At 37.9% G+C, this 23,609-nt stretch overlaps 3 protein-coding genes and 1 pseudogene across 3 annotated transcripts; 3 read left to right on the forward strand and 1 right to left on the reverse strand.

The window, feature by feature from the left end:
• The first annotated feature begins 539 nt into the window (after positions 1–539).
• On the forward strand, positions 540–1,346 carry LOC106906826 (ammonium transporter Rh type B pseudogene; annotated as a pseudogene).
• Positions 1,347–1,829: 483 nt separating this feature from the next.
• Positions 1,830–7,193, reverse strand: LOC148159644 (uncharacterized). Its single transcript, XM_088005519.1, has 6 exons — positions 7,035–7,193; positions 3,087–3,197; positions 2,970–3,003; positions 2,812–2,873; positions 2,643–2,734; positions 1,830–2,564 (listed from the first exon to the last, which is right to left on the reverse strand). Exons 1-6 carry the CDS (start codon positions 7,066–7,068, stop codon positions 2,304–2,306), a joined length of 594 nt encoding a protein of 197 aa, XP_087861645.1. The 5' UTR covers positions 7,069–7,193; the 3' UTR covers positions 1,830–2,303.
• A 2,977-nt stretch (positions 7,194–10,170) lies between these two features.
• Positions 10,171–15,426, forward strand: LOC106906825 (translocon-associated protein subunit alpha-like). The gene is made up of 9 exons (XM_014972270.2): positions 10,171–10,319; positions 11,511–11,629; positions 11,709–11,802; positions 11,932–12,059; positions 12,245–12,379; positions 13,005–13,081; positions 13,658–13,736; positions 14,540–14,633; positions 14,746–15,426. Exons 1-9 carry the CDS (start codon positions 10,250–10,252, stop codon positions 14,805–14,807), a joined length of 858 nt encoding a protein of 285 aa, XP_014827756.1. The 5' UTR covers positions 10,171–10,249; the 3' UTR covers positions 14,808–15,426.
• Positions 15,427–16,381: 955 nt separating this feature from the next.
• Positions 16,382–22,964, forward strand: LOC106906828 (neuritin-like). Its single transcript, XM_014972274.2, has 3 exons — positions 16,382–16,920; positions 18,681–18,834; positions 20,053–22,964. The coding sequence occupies exons 1-3, from the start codon at positions 16,869–16,871 to the stop codon at positions 20,279–20,281; spliced, it is 435 nt and encodes a 144-aa protein (XP_014827760.1). The 5' UTR covers positions 16,382–16,868; the 3' UTR covers positions 20,282–22,964.
• Positions 22,965–23,609: the final 645 nt, after the last annotated feature.

Genomic DNA, 23,609 nt, shown 5'->3' on the forward strand with positions numbered 1-23,609 from the left:
GAGCTATAAATTCAATGTGTTTTTACTATCCCAGATTTTATACCAGACATTCTGTCGTCTAATAAACCAAAATTGGAGTGCTTGCTAATAACAGAATAGCAAATTCTATTAGAGTTTGACCAGGAGTCGAATAACAATTTGAAATCACTGTCTTTGCTTTGTGAAACTCATTTTTGATTTCAGATTTAGACTCAAAATGCTATCTGGTTTTCACTCAAAAAATAATCAAAATTCTAGGAATTAGAAGTAAATTGAAGTTCACTGTTTGAAGAACGATGTACAGATATATGATTACTGTGTAGCTGTTTGGAACAGTCAAATAAAAAAACTGAAGAAGAGATAAGGTAATCATAAAGAGTCTGAAGGATTGAAGTTCATTCATCTGACATGCTGCTCTGTTAAAGACTCTGGCCGGCCTTATATGAGGAGTATAATGCACCAATGCCATTAGCTGCTCTTATCTCAGGGAAAGAAATTGTATATAAGGGGTGCTAGAGTAACTGGAGGAGCATGTCTCTCATCTCAACTCCTTCATCATCATGAGTGCATCAACAAGCTTGAAGTTGCGTTTGCCAACCTTCGTGTTGGTGCTGGAGGTTGTAATGATCGCACTCTACGGCATCTTTGTCACCTATGACGATAACTCCAATGCGAAGCTGCAAAACAACGAGACCGACCCGATGGAGAACTCAATGTATCGGGACTACCCGTACTTTGCTGATATTCAGGTGATGATCTTCCTGGGCTTCGGTTGCCTGCTGGCCTTCTTTCGCTTCTACGGCTTCAGTGGGATGGTGTTCAACTTCCTCACAGCCACCTTAGCCATCCAGTGGGCCATCCTGATTCAAGGGTACTTCCAGTTTTACTCTGACGGTAAAATCCACTTGGGACTTATCAATCTCATAAACGCAGAATTTGCCTGTGCTGTGGTCCTCATCTCATTTGGAGCTGTGCTTGGGAAGACCGGCCCTGTTCAGCTCCTGGTCATGGCTTTGCTGGAGATTCCTATCTTTGCCGTCACCGAGTGGGCTGTACTCAAATATCTACGGATCAATGACGCAGGAGGCAGTATTCTTATTCATCTGTTTGCCTCTTACTTTGGGCTGGGGGTAACTTTTGTCCTCTATCGCCCAAGTTTGAATAAAGGACACCCCAAAGAGACCACGAGTTATAACTCCGACATCCTGTCTGTGATGGGAACGCTTTTTCTTTGGGTGTTTTGGCCTTCATTTAACTCTGCTCTCACATTTAATGGTGACGACCAGCACAGAGCCGTACTCCACACATTCTTAGGCCTGAGCTCATCCACTATCACTGCCTCATTACTGTTTAAACTTTACCTTTAATAACATAAAGTTATCTAATTTTTAAAGTGCAATCAGTAATACTTTTATAACAAATTCATATCAGTAATGATTTCTTGGTTACTGTCAAGTTGTCATAACAAAGACATTTTGAATAATGTCAACTTTGTATTAAAAGTGTCATAATTTACTGAATGACGCTTTATGACAACAGTCATAAATATCCATGAAGGCTTATTCATGTTCATGACAGGTGTTATGTCATCTTTATGACAGTGTCATGTCAGTCTTATTCACCCCCCTTCAAATAAAGTGTTACCTAAAAGTTTTATAAACCTGCAACAACATCTAATGAGTTTCTGCACTGTCGATAAAGTAATGCACACTTTAAAAATGAACCAATTTGATTTGAGTTCACCTGACATTTTTAAGAAAGCAGAAGAACTTAAAAAGCTTTCTCTGGTCCAGATTCCCATTGTTGCCATTGCTTGCTATATCACACTTTTAAATGGTCTGAACAAATCATTCAGTATGAAACGTATTTTATTTAACCAGCAATTTAACAAAAGTATTCAAAGAATTTGTATTTATAGGCATCATTCCCATAGAACATTCCTACAAGTAATGAACATAAAGGAGTGAAAAGTTGCACTTAAACTAAAATTAGTACATTAATACATGTACAGATATAATAGATCCATTTAGTAGTTCTCAGTTTGCTTCAAGTTATCCTGTTGGTTTCATTAGGTGGTTATTTTTTATTTTTCAGAATTTGTACCTTAAATTAAAATGCATTCTAATTTAATTATACTAGACTGAATGGTAATGACCTGTTTTCGTGTCCTGAGTATAACTGGGGCTGAATAACACTTTGAGTGATGTCCTTCACTGCTGCAAGCAGGCTGTCAGTTCAATGTGGTGACAAATAGCGCCCTCCTGTGGTGGCAGGTGAAGCTTTTAAAACGTCCTCCATCCTCCTCTGAGTGTCAACAGATCGTCTCAGAGATGGTTTGCGTAGCCTTCTTCACCGTCCGCAGTGTCGACTATTTTGGCTCGCTGGGTTTGCACGGAGGCGTACAGATCCGACATGGTGGAGACAGCATCATCTATGGTAACAGGTTCCTCCGTCTCTGCCTCTCCGGTTTCCTCTGCCTCCTCTAAATGCACAATATCTGAGACCAGGATCTGTGGAGAGATGCGCCCAGACTGTGGCCTGGGAGCCTTCAGGGTCAGGTTGGCGTAGCATTCCTGACTTTTGGACTGGAAGGACACAAAAAATAAAGATAATTTCAGTATTTGGTAGATAAATACTTTATTCAGAACCTGTAAAGGCTCTACCTGTGAGTCAGGATGGATCCTGTGTGCAATCCTTAAAGATGAAGAGCTCAGTGAGGAGTGAAGAGGAGCGGGATCTGTGTACACAGCTACACCTGTTGACAACATTACAATTTATTTAAAATATTTCTGCCAACATCTGAATACACACAGATGCACACGGAGTACCTACTTGGATCCATGTAGCTAAGATTCCCATAAATTGGATTGTCTTCCATTTGTCTGGAACTCCGACTTAAATTTTAGAGAAAAGGATGAAAAAGGTCCATGAGTTTCTTCTTGTTTAGTCAAAGGAAAGAGCTTGACTTAATCTAAACATAAGTTACATACCTTCGTCTCTTCCTGCACTGACATCTCCCTTTCCCTGTCGCAACATAAGTAATCATTTATTCTCCATAAAAAAATACCACTTTTCCTTTGATGTATGAAAGAAAAAATGATAATTACCTGAGCAGATCTTTGACAAGCAGCATGCCATGTTAAACAATAGTGATAGTGCCAGAGTGGTACCGAGGACATAGACAATGACGTGGGCATTTGATTTCAACCAATCAGGGTCTGTGAAAAAAATAAAAGCACAACTATAAGGAATGACATGCTAAATTTCCATACTTAATTCCTTTCATGTGAATTTGCAGCAGAAAACATTCCACACTGATTGTTTCCTCTGACATGAAGAACCAACAATTAGCTATTGAGGAGCAAAATCTTCCATCTGTACATGTATTCTGAATATATATTTAGTTATTTGTTGTGTTTACCCGACTTGTTATGACAGCTGGCACCTCAACTTTGTATGATATAGAGGCAGGACGCAAAGTTTACAAGGAAATGCCCAACCTGCTCAGTGAGAAGTCAGTGCTTACCACAAATCCACCACACCGTCAACCCTGTGCCTATTTTAGAAACAATGGTATTGTTTTGAGAGGAAATATTTAATTTAAAACACAAACAAAACAAACACGCCTTCACAGTCATTGATAAAATAAGCAATTGCTTTTGCGTTAACAATTTATCCACATTCAAATTTTAAACTAAATTTGCAGCCAAATTTAAAAATCCATTTAAACATTTAGAGGCGAGTCTCGTCTCGGGGTACAGATGAATAAATACTGAACTGAAAGAAACAAAACTGTGGCAAACTAAGTATTAGAGTCATGCACGCTGCCTCCTGACAAAATGATTTACATCACAGCTCTGCTCAGTCGTCAGCAGAAGAAGATGTGGTTTCGCAGAAACCTTTGCAAAAGCATGGATGTGCAAGCAACTTTTTTTTTTTAGATGTTGCGGGAAAACGAATTCAGCGGAGCATGCTGAATTTCTTTCCTGCCTGAAAAACCAATTCTGAAGGGGTTGGGTTATTTACTGCCCTGACATTTGTTTTACAGCACCGCTACGTTAGATGACAGTTATTAAACTATTTTACGCAGAAGCTTGAACTTATCCTACTGTCGTGAGTTGGATTTACTTAGATATGTCTTAAAGCGTAACTGACGAGAACATGAATCGTCTTTTGATTTTTTTTTTTTCTGATTTTGTAATAGCATGACGTTTGTTATGAGAGTTATCAAATTCAAATTTAAAGATTACTTTACACAGCGTCAGACCTAAATAAGACAGAAGGTAAGTTGTCAGTAGTCAGTGTTGGGTTTGTTCCCTTCAAACACACCATTTTCTGTAGAAAACTCTTCTGAATAAATGTAACCATAACACTGATTACTAAATGTACCATGAAATACGCAGCAGAGGGCCTTAGCAGAAAAGATCTGGAGGTATCACTACGACCTAAATCTCATCAAAGCCATAAATAGAGATCTCAAAACAGTAGTGCATGCAGGGGAGCTCATGAATCTTGCAGAGCTAAGAGCTTTTGATAAAAAGAATGGATGACATTAAGTCCCTTAAGTGGAAAAATAATAATACAAACAGGGATTCTTGCATAAAAGAATCCTTGCTATTCTGAATATCTTCACTGAAAGCCCTTTAAATAGTACATATAAATAGTTTAAATGCAATTATACAGAATAGAAAACAATAAAATAGCCACTTTTTAAGGTGAAATTACATGAAAGGCAAAAACGTCGTGCACGCAAGAAAAAATAAATTCACAATATATAAAAAATAAAAAGTTGATTTATTAATGTAGCTGAGCTGAAAATGATCCCTGGCAGACTCAGGTTTAAAGTGATACATTTTACCAACATATTTCTTCTGACTGAAAGTAACATGGATGTTTTTGAGTGATGCAGCCCAGAGTCCCATCCTGAACCTCCTAAAGATTAGGGTGATGGCCAGGAAGCCTTTCAAACTCAAGAAGCTCAAGAAAATTCATCAGAAAATAGTAGAACGGTTTAATTCCTGTCATGCCAATAAAGACTTTTAAACTTGACTATCATGTCAATAAGCTACCATGAACTCAGTCAATGACATACATGGCATTTTTGTCATTGATGTGGGAAAAAAAAAATCCAGATAAATTATATATTTTTAAAATTAATTAAAACTGTAGGATTGAACAAAAAAGGATATCATTATTATCACTGTTATTATGATAAATATATATATATAAAAAAACAATTATGTCCTCATTTTGCTACACATTGTGACAAAAAAAGGAAATGGAAAAGAGTGTTTAATTGCGCACATCTTCCTCTAATTTATGACCACTGAGCAATAAACAGCTACATTTAGGTTTAGATCACACTACGATGTCATTGAAAGCTTAACTCAGCGCTGTACTTGTAATAATTGTGACGAGATACGTTATAGTTTCCAAAGCATCAGAATAAAAGTTGGTATAGTGTAGGTGTGTTGAAGTTTTTGTAAGGTAACTGTTTTTTTCACCGTGATAAAAGGTTTGCTATGATTTTAAACACTTGTACTTGTGCTTTACAAAACCTCATTGAATCATATGCTTCATTACAGACAAGACCTTCCTTCAATGGAAAATGTCACCAGTGCTTGAGAGTGGTGTGTGTTGGTGTGAGGGGCATTTAGCAACCTTTGTGATCAACTGTGTGACCACAAACAAACAACAATCAAGAGTTGCTGCGTCTATTTTGATCTATATCTCATATTTTTCTTTTTCCTATTTTGCAAGTTCAACGTTACTAAAACACACGAAAGCGACTGCTGCATTGGTGAACCCTAACTATGCAAAATAAAACAAGTGAATAATTAAACAACATAAAAATACAAAATCTCATGCTGCATTGAAAGTCAGCGAGTTCTCGTCTGTGATCTAAAAACACTGATGGCTGAAAACTGTCTTGGTCCAGAGTTCAGGAGCTGCAGCTGCTCCACACAGCAGTCTAGACCTTGTTAGAGCTAAAAGCAAGTTATTATTAGAACCGAAGATTTCTGTGAAACGTCCCCAGAGTAAAAAAACATAACTTTAAAGTCTATCCTAGAATGAGCTGCGTGGTGTGTATTTATAAAATGAAATGTGCAACTTATCAGTCTGTTTTATTCATCCTCTTTCTTGGGATAGTTATATAATTGTTCAGGTTAAAAATAGGATTGATTTTATTTCAATCTTTGTGTTTCTTCTCTTATGGAACGTATACGTTTTCGAAAAATAAAAAAAAGTCCAGAGTTTAGTAATATAATCACTGACACTCATACTTCCTGCTTTATTGTCTGCCTTCTTGGAAAAACGTGTTTTGACTTGCCCTATAATTCACCAATAACATCGTTCCAATACAAATAGTAAACAAATTTTACAAGCAACTGCAGAAAACTAGTAATATATCTTAAGATGTATATGTCAGTTGTTTCTGTAAGCAATAAAAAAAATAACTTTTTATCTGCTGTGCCAAAATTCATAGTAAATACTTTTCATTTTAAACAATTTATTTTTCAAAGAACTTTGTTGTATCAAAAAAAAACCCTAATGTATTTCATTTAACTAAATAAACCTACAAACAAACTGAACAATGTGAAACAGAGACATTTGACAACTTTGATCTAAGAGTTGCACAATAAAAAATGCTGGCAGGTGGTTGCGTATTTTGCTCAAAGTTTACCATATTTCACAATACGCAGTTGGTAAAATTTCCTGTTTGAGCTATTTAAGATTTTGGTAGCGCTGAATAAGTGTGAAACATTGAACAAACAATTAAACTATGAAGCTAATAAAACAATAGAGATAGTAATGTACTTTCTAAAATAAAGTAGAATAAAGTAGCATTCATTGAAAACGTAACGTATATACCTGCTGCGAAGCGTAATGTCTACTATTCTGTGAGAGTAGTATTAAATTCCCTAAAAATAAAGTTATGACTCTTAAATTCTTTGCACAATTACAAAATATCTCAAGTTTGGCATTTTTAAACTAAATTTTACATTCAACTTTTGAATTTCCTGATCACTCGTGTTCCTTCTTTCAACACTTACCTTCTATTTGTGTCCGATTGTCACAATTCCCCATGGTGGAAACTGTTTTAAAATTAAATTAGCAACTCTTTAAACTGATTATTTCGCTAGCTAGACGACTCTACAGAGTGCGATGCATGTTTCTGTTTGCACACTCTGATGGCATGCAGGAGGCTCGTCTGTGTTTTATTTTTTTCTCAGAGGGCTGTCACAGGATGTATGCTTTGCAGAAAGCCACAAGCTTTTTTTAGACTCCAAGAGCATCAAAGGAGAAAGAGGCAAGATAAACCTGAGAATCTCAGGGAGCATCTTCAGAAATAACATTGCATGTAGACTGCATGCATATGTGACCGAGGAAGGGAAAGTAGCAGTGTGCTAAATTACTGCGAAGATAACAAGATAAAATCTTATTTCACGAACATTTTTATCTTCTGATTTATTTTTTATTTTTTTAGCTTTGCTTACCATCAACACTTTGTTTTGTTTGAATAATTATGACAACTTCCTAAGTTAATGTGAACTTTTAAATCTTAGATTTGATAGAAAATTGTTTAGGAATGAGTGGGTAAAGAGCATTTAGAGGAGTACAACATCAATTTAAAATGATTATCAATGTGCCCTACAGGTTTGGGTAACACTTTATTTGAAGAGGTGTGCATAAGACTGACAACATCTGTCATGAACATGAAAAAGTCTTTATGAATGTTTATGACACTTGTCATGAAGTGTCATTCGGTAAATAATGAAACTTTTAATGCAAAGTTGCTTTAAAAGTTGCATTAAAAGTCCATTAAAAATACCAACTTTGTATTAAATTATCATAATTTACAAAATCGCGCAAAGTTGGGACTTTTAATGTAACTTTTAGAGCAACTTTGCATTAAAAGTGTTAATGACACTTCATGACAACAGTCATAAACATTCATAAAGACTCGTTCATGTTTATGACAGTGTTATGTCAGTCTTACGCACACCTCTTCAAATAAAGTGTTACCCAACAAGGTTTCTGTCACTTTAAGACCTCCAAATGTGGAAAGTCCCATTAATGGTTTGACACCTTTAACTAAAAATAGTCGCCATCTGCATGAGTTTCATTTTAATTTGAGGTTTTTAGTTGTACATTTTAACTCTTCTCTTTCAACTTTTCAAAGATCATGCAACGGCAGCAGCTTCTGTAATGACGATTCTTTGAGACAACCAGAAGACAAAAGACTTTGACTGAAGAACTGAACAAGTGTAGGTTGACCAAAATGTCAAAGTCCAACAAGTTGATCTGCGGAAAACCGTACACCGCAATAAAAATACACATGAAAAATGACGATACAAAGGCTCGAAAAAGCGTAATGACATTTTCAAGCACTTATTCTCTAAACCAAACAGGGTCCAAATTATACACCCATCACTTCTAACATTGTGCTAAGTGTCCAGAGAAACCAAATATACTTTTGCAGCCATCAACAAGCGTCTGGCGTCTCTATGATCGGATCTTGAATCAGCACTGAGGTCATCTAAAGAGAGGTCATGGCTGGTTGCTGCCATGAAATCAGCTTTCAAACATCCTTTTGTCCTGATTTGTCACTCTGTTGTACCCAAAAGTGAAGAGCAGAATGGCTTTTACAGCCATTGTTAGCGTATCATAGGATAAAGCCTTGACGTTCCCTGGGTTCTTATTTAATAAAGTGACCAAATTTATTTTCTTTGTTGTTGACATTTTGAATCTGATGAGTAAAACTTCCAACAAAACCCAAACAAACGCTGAACCCGGTCAGACAGCCATGGTGAATGCTTTCAAGAATAGACTCAACTCTACAGACAATTTAAGATCCAGTTCTATGCCAGAAAACCACCTAATTTAAAAAAACCATCTCCTATTTCTGTTTATTGTTCACATTTTCAGACAGAGCACTGCACTTATGGTTACAAGAGTATATAGCTTCACTGCAAATGGAAAGGGATCATTTATCCAAAAATAACATGAAACTACATGTTCAATAGAATTATAAAAGGTCAGCAATAAAATGTAACTTCTGCATCTAATTATTGCTCTTAGTTGCTTTTTGTAACATCTCTCCCTTCCCTGGAAAAAAAGAAAGTAAAAAGTGAAGTTCAAATGTAAATAAACAAGGCACTAAGGTTATGTATGAGATGGTGTCCAGCATTGTAATTATATCAGAGAGCTAAAATCAAACAACAAAGGAAACGTTTCGAGAACTTCAGCGTTCTAAATTTGTGACACCACAATTAAATTTAGCTTCACTGAGACAGTGCGGAAACAGATCTCAGCGTGTTTTTGAACTGTTATACAGTGCAAAATGTAAGTTAGGACGACAGGCCTAAGAAACTTTAGAAATGTGAAAACTAGGTTTTTAGGTACCAATAAATAAATAAATCTAATTCATGGCTTCAGTCTCACATGTTGTTCTACTATCATTTATATGTTACCTTTTATTTTCAGCCTGGACTTAGGAGCTAACAGAAATGTTTTCCAGTCTTATGTTTGTTTTTAAATATGTATTAAATATCTGTTGTATTTTGAAACATGAATTAATACTTTGAAATTTCCCTGAAGCATGAGTGTAGCATGAATGTCTGAGCTGCGAGTCTCTGTCTTGACTATCGATCAGCTCCTGTTGTAGGCTACCCTGCTTCTCGCCCAAAGACTGTTGGAGTTATTAATAATTTAATCATTAATAATAATAAGAAGAATCCTTCTAATAGAACCAAACATGAAGAAGCAGCATTCAGCTTCCATTCACCACATATCTCGAAAGAACGTGAAACAGCCTTTAAATCAAGGCTTAAAATCCACCAGTTTAGAGTTCATTTAATTAATAATAACTGGAAGTTTGATCAATATATTTGATGCATATTAATGATTTTGATGATAGCATTTGACAAGATGTGATTTGTATTGTTTGTTTCAGAATTGGTGACCTTTTTGGTAATTTTATGACTCATATTTGTGATTTCTATTTTCATTTCATTTACTCTTAATTCAAATGTTTTATATATTAATCAATGTGTGTCTTTAATAAACGTGATGAATGATCAAGTTAATAATAGTAATAATTATTTTTATTTTATTTTATGTACTATCCGATTTCCGAGTTGCCCTTGAACGCACCACAGCCTTCCAGAGGCGGTTCCTCCTCCTCTTCTCCCTCCTCCTGCTCGCGCTGCCCTCTCTTCTCCCAGGCGCTGATGTGTTACTAACGTCAGCCTGTAAGTCCGCTAAAATGTTTGGTTTTGGATCAAAACTCCTGCTGCTTTTTCTGCTGGCCTTCCCCTGCGGATTAATATCAGTCGGTGAGTGTTTATTCCCTCTTCAAAGGAGAGTTTTGGTTCCTCCTCGCTTTTTGTTAGCCTTTTAAAAAAGTTATCAGTCCATATTGACGTGGCACAGCCAGTGGGAACCATCGGAACCGCTGCATGAAGTGCTCCTACAACTAAACGTGCGCCTATTTTCCTTGTAAGCCCATTATAGCAGAGTTAAAAACGCAGCTCATTGGTGAGCTAATTGAATGGAAATGACCGCCGCTTATAAATTATAGTGAAAATCATCCCATAATTAAGTTACTTTATTTGGTATTTCACGCTTCTGGAGTTTCTGGATCTAGAGATGTTGGGGTTGGAACAGCAGCTGCAGCAGCTCCCCACGCTGGGACACGTCATCATAGATAAGAAGGGAACCTCACTTTGTTTCTCCTTTCACTGACACGTTCAGGGTCTGTTTTTCTGCGGGTCATTTCAGCCTGCCAGCTTGTTTCAGATGCATACACAGTCAATGATATCACTTTAACCTTCAGTTTAGCTAGAATATGGCAACTTTTCCACTGATTTTGGTTTCGCTCATAAAAGAGAAAGTTCAGAAGAGTGCTTGAACTTTTCGCAACAATTTGTCCAGATAAGCGTATGCCTTTAGGATTATTCTGGAAATATATTTTTTTTAAAGAAAAGTCAGATTTGTTATTTAAGTGAGGGAAAAGTGTTGTCTATTTGGACCCATATGGGAAGCAACAGGTGGGGGAGGGACCTCACTGTGTTGCTCAGGGTTCAAAAAGACAGAGAAAATTCTGGTCTTTATTTTTCTGATTATTTTTTATTTGAATTTAAATCATAGATAAGACATAAATATGAATGAAATATGAATGAAAAAAATATGAAAATGTTTTCAGTTATTAATTATTTAACCATATAATGTCGTTGTGACCATATTCATAACACCAAAGTCTAATTACTTTGGTATTCAGCCAAAAATGTGCTAATATGGTGTTTGGTTTATATAACATATGTTTTACTTTTTTCTGTACGACTCTTGAATTAAACTGAAAATCATGTTAATTAAAGAACTGTATTCTTCTCATGACCTGCTAATAACCAGGGTTTTGCTGCGTATAATATTTAATCTGAACACATAAACAGCACATCTAAACCTTAAAGCTGGCCACCTGCAGCCTTCCTGTGGTTCTGACACTTTGCTGCTTTCTGTTTTTAAAGGTCAAGTCTCTGCGCAGTCAGACTCAGCCGAGGACGCTGCTGACGATGCAGATGCTGCAGTAGACGAGGAGGAAGATGAAGACGAGATGGTTGTCGAAGAAGATCAGATTCAAAACATGGTACGTAGTGCGTCTGTGGTCGTGTTGCAGAATGTCAAGCGCTGATTTCGTTACGGTGCGATTCTGTGTTCGCCGTCAGGACGGAGGTGAAGATGACTCCGATGAAGCGGCTGAAAAACTTGTAACTTCACACCCCGATGCCGACACTACCATCGTCTTCACGACAGGCGAAGGTTGCTGAGTTGTTCATTTTTCTTATTTTTTATAAAATAATAAAGTAAAATAAAAATGAAATGCTTGCTTAATAAAGTGATGAAACCGGTTGGTAAATGTAGCTGTTTGGTATTTTTTCACGTGTTCAGAGTTTCCAGCCAATGAAATTGTGAGGTTCCTTGTGGGTTTCACCAATAAAGGAGGTCAGACTTTCACGGTTCAGTCGCTGGAGGCTTCTTTCCGTTATCCACAAGATTTCCAGTTCTACATTCAGAATGTAAGAGACGTCTGCGCCTATCATCATCGCACATTTTATACGTATTTATTCACCTCGACATCTAAAATATCTGCCAGAGATTTTTATAAACAAACAACAGAACTAAATATGTTCCATTTACCTTCTACAGATCTTCTAGTTGACCTTTTTCCAGTAGGTTTGCCTAATCCTGTGTGTGTCTGCAGTTCACAGCGTTGCCCCTGAACACGGCCGTCCAGCCCCAGGCCCAGGCCTCCTTCGAGTACTCGTTTATCCCGGCTCAGCCCATGGCCGGACGGCCCTTTGGTCTCGTCATCCTCCTCAACTACGTGGATCATGAGGTGAGGGGAAGATTGTTTCTTGTTCTAGCAGAACAAACAGCTCAAGATTTGGAAATAAGCTGCAATAAGTATGTAAATAAACACATGTCTATGTGATTATTCAATTTAAAGAAGAAATGCATAAGTGAAGCCATAAATTAAGCTATAAATACAAAATTAAATCTTTAAATGTTAAGATTATTCATAAAATTATGACAAATATGACCAATAACGATGAGCTATAGAGATGACTGATATTATTTTGAGATTGGTACTTGGACAAGAAATACTTAATACGCCTTTAGTGATGCTAAAGTCATTTTATTTACAAATTGAATTGTGGATTACATTATATGTTTGATTACGCATTAAATATTATCAATTAAATTAATGCATTCATTACACTTTCATTTAAAGTATCACATATAAACTTATTTACTTGGAAAAGCTCTTTTTTTCATTTGCATTTTTGGCCTCTTTCTATAAAGAAATGTAGAAATGAAGTACAAATAATGCCTAAATGGTTTAAGATGACATTAAGAGTAGTTTTTCAAATCTTTTTTTTTTTCTCTGATGTGTTTGTGAACTGATGGCGATCAAACCAGACACGCATTTCCTCTCTAACCTTTTTTTTTTTTTTATTTAGGGCAACACGTTCCAGTCGGCCATTTACAACCAGACTGTCACCATAACGGAGCGAGAAGACGGACTGGATGGAGAAACGTAAGGCCTTTGGCTGACATGTCAGTCATATCCTGTCACTGACATACTTACAGATACGAACACGTAGATAAGGCGCGTTCTCTCCTGCTGCTGCAAAGTTTGCAAAGTGCAGAAATACAAGGAAGACAACAAGCAAATGCATTACTCTGAAAGTACTGCAAGCTCATTAGTGGACAAATTAGAGCGATTAAACCAGTTTATGCAACCCAGTTCTGTGTAAATTATTCATAGTCACATTAGTTTTGCAAGCTTCCCCTTATTTGTCCTTTCAGCTCTTATTCACAGCATCAGCTCCCCCAGAATATTAAAAAGCTTGTAACAACCCGTCAAAAAGGTGTGAAAATGACACAAAGGAACGAGACGTGTGTGTTGAGCTGCTGCTACACGATGCACAAACTGTCTGTGGGAAATAAGATGAGCAAATAAATCTCACCTTCCTCAAATCTCACTGGAAAAAAAATACAGTTTGTTCTGTGGGTTGTCTACGGAACAACAACACGCTCCTTAATGCTCTGTTTAATTACAGTGTGCCTGTAATTCATCAGGTAAAGAAATTATTTTTTTTTGTGTTTGCAGGATGTTCATGTACGTGTTCCTGGGTGGGCTGGTGGTCCTGCTACTCTTTGGGATGTATCAGGTTCTGGAGAGCAGAACGGTATGCGTTTCCTCAGTAACTTGGACTATTTTGTTGTGTGAATGCGTCGACACATGAACTTGATAGACTGAAGTAGATAGGATGAGGAAGTCAGCTTCCCTTTATGTGGGGAAATGCAATAAATAGATGTGTAAGACGTCAGTGACTACAAAAGCTACATTGTGTCTGCATTTCTTCTAAAACTTGTGGTGAGATTATTTATAAAACTTAGCGCCTTGCAAAAATGATGATGTTCCTTGAACAGTTTTTTTTATTTAAACCCACAAACCTCAGAGGTTTTTTTTTGTTTGTTTTTTAGATTTAATGTGATAGACTAACAAAGTAGCGCCTTATTGTGAGGTGGATGGACAAGGATGCTTGTTCTTTGTGGGGTTTTTTTTTTTACAAATGAAAGTCTGAAAAGTGAGGCTTGCACTTTTATTTAGCCCCTCTGAATACTTTGAAGAGCAACATTTTGCTGCAACTACCGATGCAAGTGTTTTCGGAGTATCCTCAACAGGAACTTCTACCTCAATCTAAAGTATTTTTCATGCTTTAGTTCCTACTCTTTATTTAGCTCCGTCCATCTTTAAATCTACTCTTTCTGAGAAACAAAACAAACAGCTGAAAGCAACAATTTCCTGGTTTTCATTTGAAAGAAAAAAAGCTCGACACTGGGATTCTTCTTCCTCGCCACGATCTGATCCTGCACTACATTGTTTCCATCTACAGATCCCAACTAAACGCACTGAACTTCAGCAGGTGTTTATACTTCTGCAGGGCCTTTTTCTAATGAGTGTCATCTTTGGTTTTGTTCTCTGCAGAGGAAACGGCTTCCTGTGAAAATAGAGAAGGGCACGACTGGAGCGAACGACGTGGACATCAGCTGGATTCCTCAGGAGACTCTAAACGCCATGAGTATGTTGCATCTTATTATAGACATAATAAGAACCCCAGTTTCAACTATATTAGTTTTCTTGTAGTTTTTTGCTGATTAAAAAAAAATTTCATTCTTCATAAATTTTTGCAGAACCTTCGCCGAAAACATCTCCACGGAAACGAACCAAAAGGGCAGCCGGGGTCGACCAGTAAGCCCGACTGGTCAAACTGGGCAAAATCCACGTTCCCATTCACTAAGGATCGACAGTCTGAAGCCTGTAGACCGGCTCTCATCAGAGCGCGGCCATTTAAACACCAACAGGACATTTAACTAATTTTTAAAGCTGCATTTTTGTAAAATCATGGTTTAAGCAGTGAAATGTGCAAACTGCCATATGGATGCTGCGACGCCTGAGCTGAATGTGGAGGTTTAATCAGGATCAGATAAACTGACTTGAAACCAGAAGTATTGAATTTGTAGATTGAGTTTCTGTCAATCCAGCGCCTCTGTGCCTTATTTACACCCTGACTTTGCTGCCCTGCAAAGAGTGAATGGCAAACACTAAAGTGTCCATCTGGTTTTAACTCTGTGACACGGGGACTTTTGTTTTTAGATGTTTCTTTAAGAGAGTAATAACGGCAGCTGCATGTCCTATGACAGTCTTCTCCCAGCGTTTCCTTGTTTACCTGTTTTTTATTTTCTCCCCCTCGAAGATGGAGGCTCCTTCAGCATTTCAGCCTCGTCACGCAGCGCCACCATAGCTCTCAGGTTGTCTGCTATCATTTTTATAAAACCGCCTTTTGAAAAAGCAATAAAAGAACAAAGAAGGTGTTCTTCCTGTTTCTGTCTTTCTTGGAAACTTTATCACAGTATTTTATGACACTGCTATTTCATTTGCTTGTGTTTATGTAGTATATTTTGCAGTACACAAATGTTTGTTTAGTGTATAATTCCGCTTACCCTAATTATGCAGAAGATATCCAGTTCAACATTTCTTTTTTAAAGATCAAAGAGGCACAAAAAGTTTCCAAATCTGGAGAAGTATCAAAACTGAGTAAACGTATTTGGTTTTCCAGAACTAGGACAACATGATGAATACTTTAAAACATTTACATTTATCAGTACAGACAGAAAACATTCATCCAGTTGTACTGGTGTTGAAACAGGTGGAATCGTGACTTTTTCCCACTTAATAGCTGCTAGTATTTGTTTGGTTATGAGCATTTGGTCATAAAATAAGAACTCAAGCTTTGAGTATCTATTGGAGAACTGTAATCTGATCAGATTACAGGGGGAGATGGTAGAAAGATCATCCAGAAGGAAATCTGTTGGAGGCTGCAAAAACCCCAGGAATGAGACTAACTTTCACCTCACAGCAGAACAATGACCTCACACAGCCAGCATTATGCTTGGATCAAAGCATATTTCTGCATTGGAATGACCTAGTCAAAGTCCAAACCTACATCCAATGGAGGAACTTTAGCACCAAGACTTAATCTGGCTGAGTTTGTGCTATTAGAAAGAAAAAATATACAAAAAATGTCAAATATCTTAGATAGAAACACCCTAATGGACCTGCAGATGTATTTGCAGCAACACGTGTTTCCACCAAGTATTAAAATTGACGTCATAAATATGTGATTTTTATTTGTAGAACATAAATTAAGCCATAAAATTGTGGATTAAATATATATATATATATATATATATATATATATATATATATATATATATATATATATATATATATATATATATATATATATATATATATATATATAACTGGACTCAGGTCAAAAATGCCTCTTCTGGAGTTTATGACAGTAATTTGATAAATGTGGAAAAAGTTCAATGGGACGGACATTTCATCATCATCCAACACGCCCTATTAACCCTGCTCTTTGAACAGAGCCTGCTAATTAAAACCGGGGTGTGAAAGAGTTAAGCAGATAAACAAACTGAAGGTCTAGATAATGACTCACAGTTTGTTCAGAGGAGGCTGGAGCGGCTCCGGTGGGTGGGAGCTGTCCGGAGCTGAGGGGGGGGCAGCGGGATGAGCTCAGCGCCGCCCGGGGGGCAGGTAACGTCAGCTGTCGGAAAGAGAGAGAGAAACTGTGCTGGAGCTGCACGCTTCATGAGATTTTATTTTAGTATCGAGACTCGATACTAAAATAAGCATGGGCAGCTAATCTGCTCCGTGCACCAGAACCAGCGATTCCTCCTCATCCAAGGAGAGTCTCGATCGCATCCCGCCTCGCTTGAAATGGGATGAAATGGGATTATTCATGTCGACGAAGATCGGATGGATTCTTGCGATCGCCTCTGGTAAAGTAGCACAAGATGCTGGTTTTATTTGTCCAGATAAAGGTAGCTATTAATAGTCTTAATTTATTTTTATCTCCGTGCATCGCATCCCTTTGTTGGCTGGGTGGGTGTTATCTTTATCTGAGCACTGATATGAGACCTGCACCGTCTCCAACTGGCTCCGGTACAATCTGCACAACATTCATAGCTTAATATTTAAATAGAAACATAGTTTAACTCCTGTGCCACTTTTGTTGATATCCGTGCGCTTAGCATTTGTTTTGCATTCAGCAGAGCGGTAAATAATGAAGCTATACTCCACTACTGAGGAAATATCCAACCTGTATGGTGTGCAGATTACTTCATTGTTTCCAGACTCCCTCGAATGAGACCACGCCTCGTAGAAGTATTCACACCTCTGAAACTTTCACACATTTCGTCACAAACGTCATAGTATTTTTTCTGGGATTTAAAGAGGTGGGGCTACTAATATTAAGCAATGCTTGGGAAGTGGATGGAAAATTCTAAATGAAATTTATAGTTTGTTTTTCCAGCTGAAGAAAAGCATCCCCACGCCATGATGCTGCCATGTTTGCTCAGGCTTTAGTGCAGTGTTAGCTTTCAATCACACTGGATTTAGTTAGTGTAAACGCTGCAGGCATCTCCAAATACAGATTTTTACTTTCTGCTATTTCCTCATTCAGAACATCAATGTCTTGATGTTAATATCGGCTACGGTTTATAAAATATTCAGCTCTTTGTGATCACCTTCAGCCCCATTGACAAAAATGGGGCAAAAATGAATGCGCTCTTTCATGGCTAACTGCTTCCAGATCCTTCCAGCTGGAAGCGCTGTTCAAACTTTAAAATGTAGTCATGTCCGTCAACTACTTCTGTTTATTTCACCCTTTTCATATCTTTTACAGATTAAATGACATCCCTCCCTCTTCAAGTTTTTGCTCGCGTTATGCTCAGTCTTCAAAAAACAAACACTAGCGCATTAGCTCTGCAGTTCCCAATCTAACCCAGCTTCTTTCTTTCCTTTCCTTTTTACTTTCTTCTTTCCTTTTTTCTCTCTCCCTTCCTAATCCATTCCTCTATTACTGGAGTCCATATATTGCCTTTTTTTTCCTATTATTTTTGTCAAATACTTGTCTTCCAAATTTATTTTATCGCCTTCCCAGTTTTAAATAAAGCCCTCCTTTACTTTTCACACAGACCTGCTGCTGTATCTTCACTCAAAGCGTGACTCACCCACAGTTTCCAAGTTTGTCCCAGGGCAGCCAAATCTGCACCCACACCTATAACTTTTAAAGTAATTTATTAACAAGTGGAAGAGTGACGTCCAAACCTGCTCAAACGTTTCAACTTCTCCAAAACTTTGACCTTTTTCTGCTGTCTCCTTTGGTTTTGGTGACTTTTCACTAATAATCTCTGGCAAAACTCTTGCAAACCATCTTGAGAAAAGAGCTACAGGAAATTGGTTGCACTGGATTTTATTTAGGGTTATCAAGGCAAAATGGGCTCACTTTTTTTTTTCTTTTTTTTTTTAGAAAAATAAGTGAAAATCTTGTTAATTTCTCCGCAAAATTATTCATCATTTTATAATCTATATCATAAAATCTTAGTAAATTGCATCGTTAGTCTAATTTGGGGTAAAACATTACAAATAGCTTCTTTGAGACTGTACATGCACTTAGTGGCTTCTATATTTAAATGTGTCAGATTGTAGGGTATATTTATCCAGACCTGACAGGTTCTGTCTCTGCTCTGTTTTGCAGTTTTCCTGCTCCTCGCGGCGCCTGCAGGCAGCGTAGATGTGAGCTGTGAGAACGTTTACAGGGACTTTTCTGAGTGCGTCCTGGAGCTGGGGGAGAGCATGGACAACTACCAGGAGAACGTGACCAGCGAGCAGGGAGTGGCGGCCGTCTGCAGGTGCCAGCAATAACTTTATTTTATTTAAAAAAAAAAAAAAAAAAGGCGTTTTAGATGCGTGAGCATCTAAAACGGTTTCTGAAAAAGTTTGAAAAAAATATTTGATATGAATTAAGTATTTTCAGGATTTGGATAAGAATGGAAAGGTTACACTCATTTTCAGACTTTATTCCTTTTTGTTTTCTAAATGTTTCTAATCATCCAATTGTTTATTTATTCTTTATTCTTTGTTTTCCTCATTTTTCCTTCCTTATTTCACGTCTTCTGTTCTTCCTTCCACCTTTCTTTTACATCTTTTTCATCTTTCTTTCTTCTTTTTCTATCTTCCCTTCTTCTGGTTTTCTTTTTGTTTCTTCCGTTCAACATCCAGAATTTCCTTTATTTCTTTATTCTGTTTTCCTTGCTTTTCTTCCTTCTTTCCTTCTTTTCATGCTTCAATTTTGTGCTTTTTCTTCTGTCTCTCCTCGCTTAAAATATCTTTATGGTATTTTACATTTTATAAATAACCTCTAAGGTCTGAGAAAACTGGAAAATAATGTCTATAAATCAGATTTTTTTATAATGAAAATGTTTGTCTCATTTAAAAATTGTCTAAGGATGGATAGCAGTCTTACGTTCTCAAGGGATATTGAGTTTAATCTGAAACGTGCAGAAACCTTTATTTACAGACAACTAAAACTGATTTTAGAGTTTAATCTGAAAGATGGAGTGAATTCAGATTTAAATCAGTTCACCAACATTTCAGCTTAATAAGTACAACTGGGTGTTATAATGAAGATAAATATTCATGTCATAAGCAAATACTGCAGAGAGGGGAGCAAATGCTGTAATCTCAGAGGGAGAAAGGAGAAATGAGTGATACTGAGACACAAAGCCGTTGTGCTAAATAATTTATGACTCCAGTGCAGCCGTAGTGAAAATCAGGGGACAATTTCTTCTGACGTCGTTTCGGCACAAACTCCACATCCCTGGCAGCTTACCGAAGGCAGAGATTTGCACTTTTACACGGCTTCTGCCGAAAATTGCCCACTTGTAATATCTGCGAGATACTGTCTCGCTCCCGGATGCCGTTGCCGTGGCAACCAGCGCTCGGTTTGACTCACGCGAGTCCATCTGAGCAACAGATTACTGGCAGCAATTAATCCACAGCCGCCGCCGCTGAATTCGTGAAAAGCTGTCGCGGGTCCAGTTTCTGACCGTCCTTCGTTTTGCCCGCAGCCACTGGGAAGCCTTCCACACGTGCGCGCTGACGGCGCTGTCCGACTGTCAGCAGGAAGTCAGCTCCATCTGGGAGACCCTGAAGCAGGACTCCAGGAAGATCCGCTTCCAGGGAAGCCTGTTCGACTTGTGCAGCCCCAGCTGCGCCCCCAGCGCCCGTCTGCCCCTCGCCGCCCTCGTCCTGCCCCTGGTGCTGGTCCTGACCGGGCCGAGCGGTGCCTCTGCGTAGACGGGACGTGGATGGGGGTATGAGGGTAGGATGGACAGGGCTCAGTTTCTTCTTTTTTCATGAGTTTCAGTACATCTGAGCTCAGACTTAATGCCAAGGATTTAAAAGGTTGAAATGTTTTTAAAGGATTTTTTTTTCTTTTTTTACACTGAGCTGTTTTTTTTTTTTTTTTGTGGCAGGACAATCAATTTAGTTTGGCCGATAACGCTTCAAGTCTTCTGATAATGATGAAGCCTATTTCTTTATTAAATAGCAGCTTAGGAGGGAAATAAAAAGTGCATTTTTGAACATGGAAAGCATTATAGTAAATGACTTTTGGTCCGAAACTAGTTTATCACACCTGATTTTTAAAGTTTTAACTTGATTTTCTTAGCAAAAATAAATAAGTAAAAGCTTAACTTACCCAGCCAGCATGTGTGTGTGGGTCTCATATCGTGGAGCTTGTTGGTTTGTTGGATTTTGTCTTGATAAATCAACATCAAACCTATGGAGGTAATAATAAAGGGGACATCATGTAACCTGAAGTCTTCCTGTTTCCGGCCCATTTCCCAACCATGTGGGCCCCATATGTGAATGCTGGCTGGCTGATGGCACATTCACTAAATAGTCAACAACCACAGAATAAAACATATCAAACATGCAAATTAAGCAAATGTTAATTTATATTCACGAGCTTGTTTTATTATTATTATTATTATTGTTTGTGCACTTCCCTGATTTTTAGCCTTTTCTAAACACTAAGATAAGCACACACACAGAAGCTGGGCATGTGAACATCATATTTTTAGATTACAGCGGCTTGAAAAAGCATTAAACCTTTGCATGTGTCACATCTTTGTTGCATCTTGCACGGGTCCTCTAATAAAACCTCTGAGGCCTTCGCAGTAAAGCTGTAGTTGCATTGCGAGCTCCATGCTGTGAAGAAATGCATCCCCGCAGCATGATGCTACCTCCACCATGTCTCCCATTAGGGCTGGTGTGTTCAGGGTGAAGAGCAGCGCTCTCTGAAAAACCTGCGAAGCATTCACAGAACAGATGGAGCCTCCTTCTCTTCTTTCGTGGCGTCAGAGTAAAGAGGGTGCAATGCCACATCTTAACATTAATTCCTAATGCAGCACGTTAAAGTTTGACAGAATGCAAACCAGTTCAGGGGGTATGGATGTAGACGAACATGGAGCAACACTTCCAAAGTAAAATATTTCTGTTGTCTGCCCTGTGCTGTCATCTGGAAGGGAAACAACACTTCAGACTTAGAGAAACGAGCTCTCTGATTAGAAATCTATCTGAATCTGTTTTAAATCAAACATTTCTTTTCCAAACCGTGCTGCTGGGGGAGGAAGCTGTGTTGTCGTTTACACACTGCTCATATATTATACATGGATCTCACAAGCAGGAGAGCTCACCTTTTGAAAATCAAACATGTTGTGTACAGGGTTGTACCTCTTTTAACCGTCCATGTAAAACTATTTGGCCTCCTGCCTTAAGTCACAGCTGTCATTGTAATAATTACCTGTATGATAACTGGAGTGTGACTGTCGTCTTGTGAAATGTTGCTTACCTGCAGTGGAAACATGAACAAAATACAAGCCGGGGCTTTGGAACGAGAAATTAAATGTGAAGTCATTTAATGTGTATGAAGAATGCACTGGGTTTCCTCAGTTCAGCCCGTATCGACAAAAATAAACTGTAGATCTCACATTGGTGTTTAAGAAAACCAGTACAAAACACATCTGGGACCCATATGGTCACAAACTGTGCCCATACAACATGGCAAAGCCAGGTGGGGCAGGAAAGATTGAATAGTTGCACCTGATTTATACAATACCACTTTTTTTTTTCTACAAAGCAAAACCAATTCATGGCAATAGGAGAGACCCAACAATTGTAATAAAAACTCTGCAATCAGTACTTGGAAATGCAAGTTTCATAAAAATAAAAGTGAGTTCTGCAGTTTGAAGTTACATAACTAACACCGTTCCCACTCATCTGGTACAGACAGTGTTTCAGCTGTCTGTAATCGTCCATCTTTTTTTCTTCTTCTTCTTCTTCCACTGCAAAAGGAAGCAAGTGACAGTGACCTGTTTAGCATGTGTTTGCTCCAATTTGACCAAAAATTGTGCATATTTCTGTTAGTACAGATGTCTGCAACTGATTTTGTTTTTCCTCGCATGATATTTTATGACCAGGTGTCAGAAAAACTGTTGATTTTAGCTTGGACGTCACGTAAGGTGGCCTGTGCATGAACTGTAACAGCATCCTTTGTTACGCAGATTTGTACTCTCCCCACTCCTGTCGCCTCATTATCTCCTGAGCATGTTTGTTCTAGCTGATTCGACTTATTTAACGTTTTAAAAGAGTAAATATCATGTCAATCCATTGTGTGCCTGGCGGTGAGACACAGAAAACAGTCATCTCCTTTAAGCATGAGCAATATCTTGGGAGAGAATCTTTATCCCTTCATATGCGTTTGATGAAAGCATGAAAATGATCGTGATCATGCACACAGTAAAAGTACAATAAGTTTTGAAGAGAGTTTAATCATAGGAAGAACTCCTGAATGTAAAAAAAAAATGTTCAGTATGTTTTCTCTTTTTTTTCTTTTTTACACATTTGCAAAACTCTGTAAAGCAATATATGGAAAAATGAAGTAACTATAAAAATAAAGCACAAATATTAAACACAACTTTTTTGTGTGCAATAATGTTTAGGTTGCTTTCAGGACATTACAGTAAAATTTGCTGCAACTTATTCATCTCACAGTCTCAGTTTCTCATCCAGCAGTGAGCTGGTAATGAGGATCACAAATATCTTTAGTTTTCACTCGTTAGCGTTCGCCCATCTGCTGCTTTCCACCTGGATACGTCCTGCAGAGGCAAAGTGACGGATCACGGCCTGTAGTGGAAGAACCTCTTAAGAGGTAACGACATGTTCATGATGCGCAACTCATTAGAGAAACTATCTTTGTCTGGAACATAATTAGATTTCCAGGCCGCTTCCTGGTGAACAATACTGCAGCAGCAGCAGCTATGAGTCATATGAATGTAAATGTCAGTAGGTGTTAATATATACAAAAAAAGTTTTCTTTTCAAAAGTATCTCATTTGGTGACGACTGCAAGTTGCATGCTCTTCTTATTTGGGGTTATGCTTCTGTAAATCCAAAACTTTTCAACCTTCTTCTCTTAAATTGAGGTGAAAGCCTTTTAAAATCACGACTTACTAAGAAAAATGATCTATAAAATATAAATGCCACCTGACCAAACAACTGCTTCCACTTTCGGCAGGAAAAACTGCTGTCAAACATTTGCCAGGAAAAAAATGTAAAATTTC

This window comes from Poecilia mexicana, unplaced genomic scaffold (assembly GCF_051168715.1).
Source record: "Poecilia mexicana isolate PSO_F unplaced genomic scaffold, ASM5116871v1 scaffold_5, whole genome shotgun sequence".
NCBI lineage: Eukaryota > Metazoa > Chordata > Actinopteri > Cyprinodontiformes > Poeciliidae > Poecilia > Poecilia mexicana.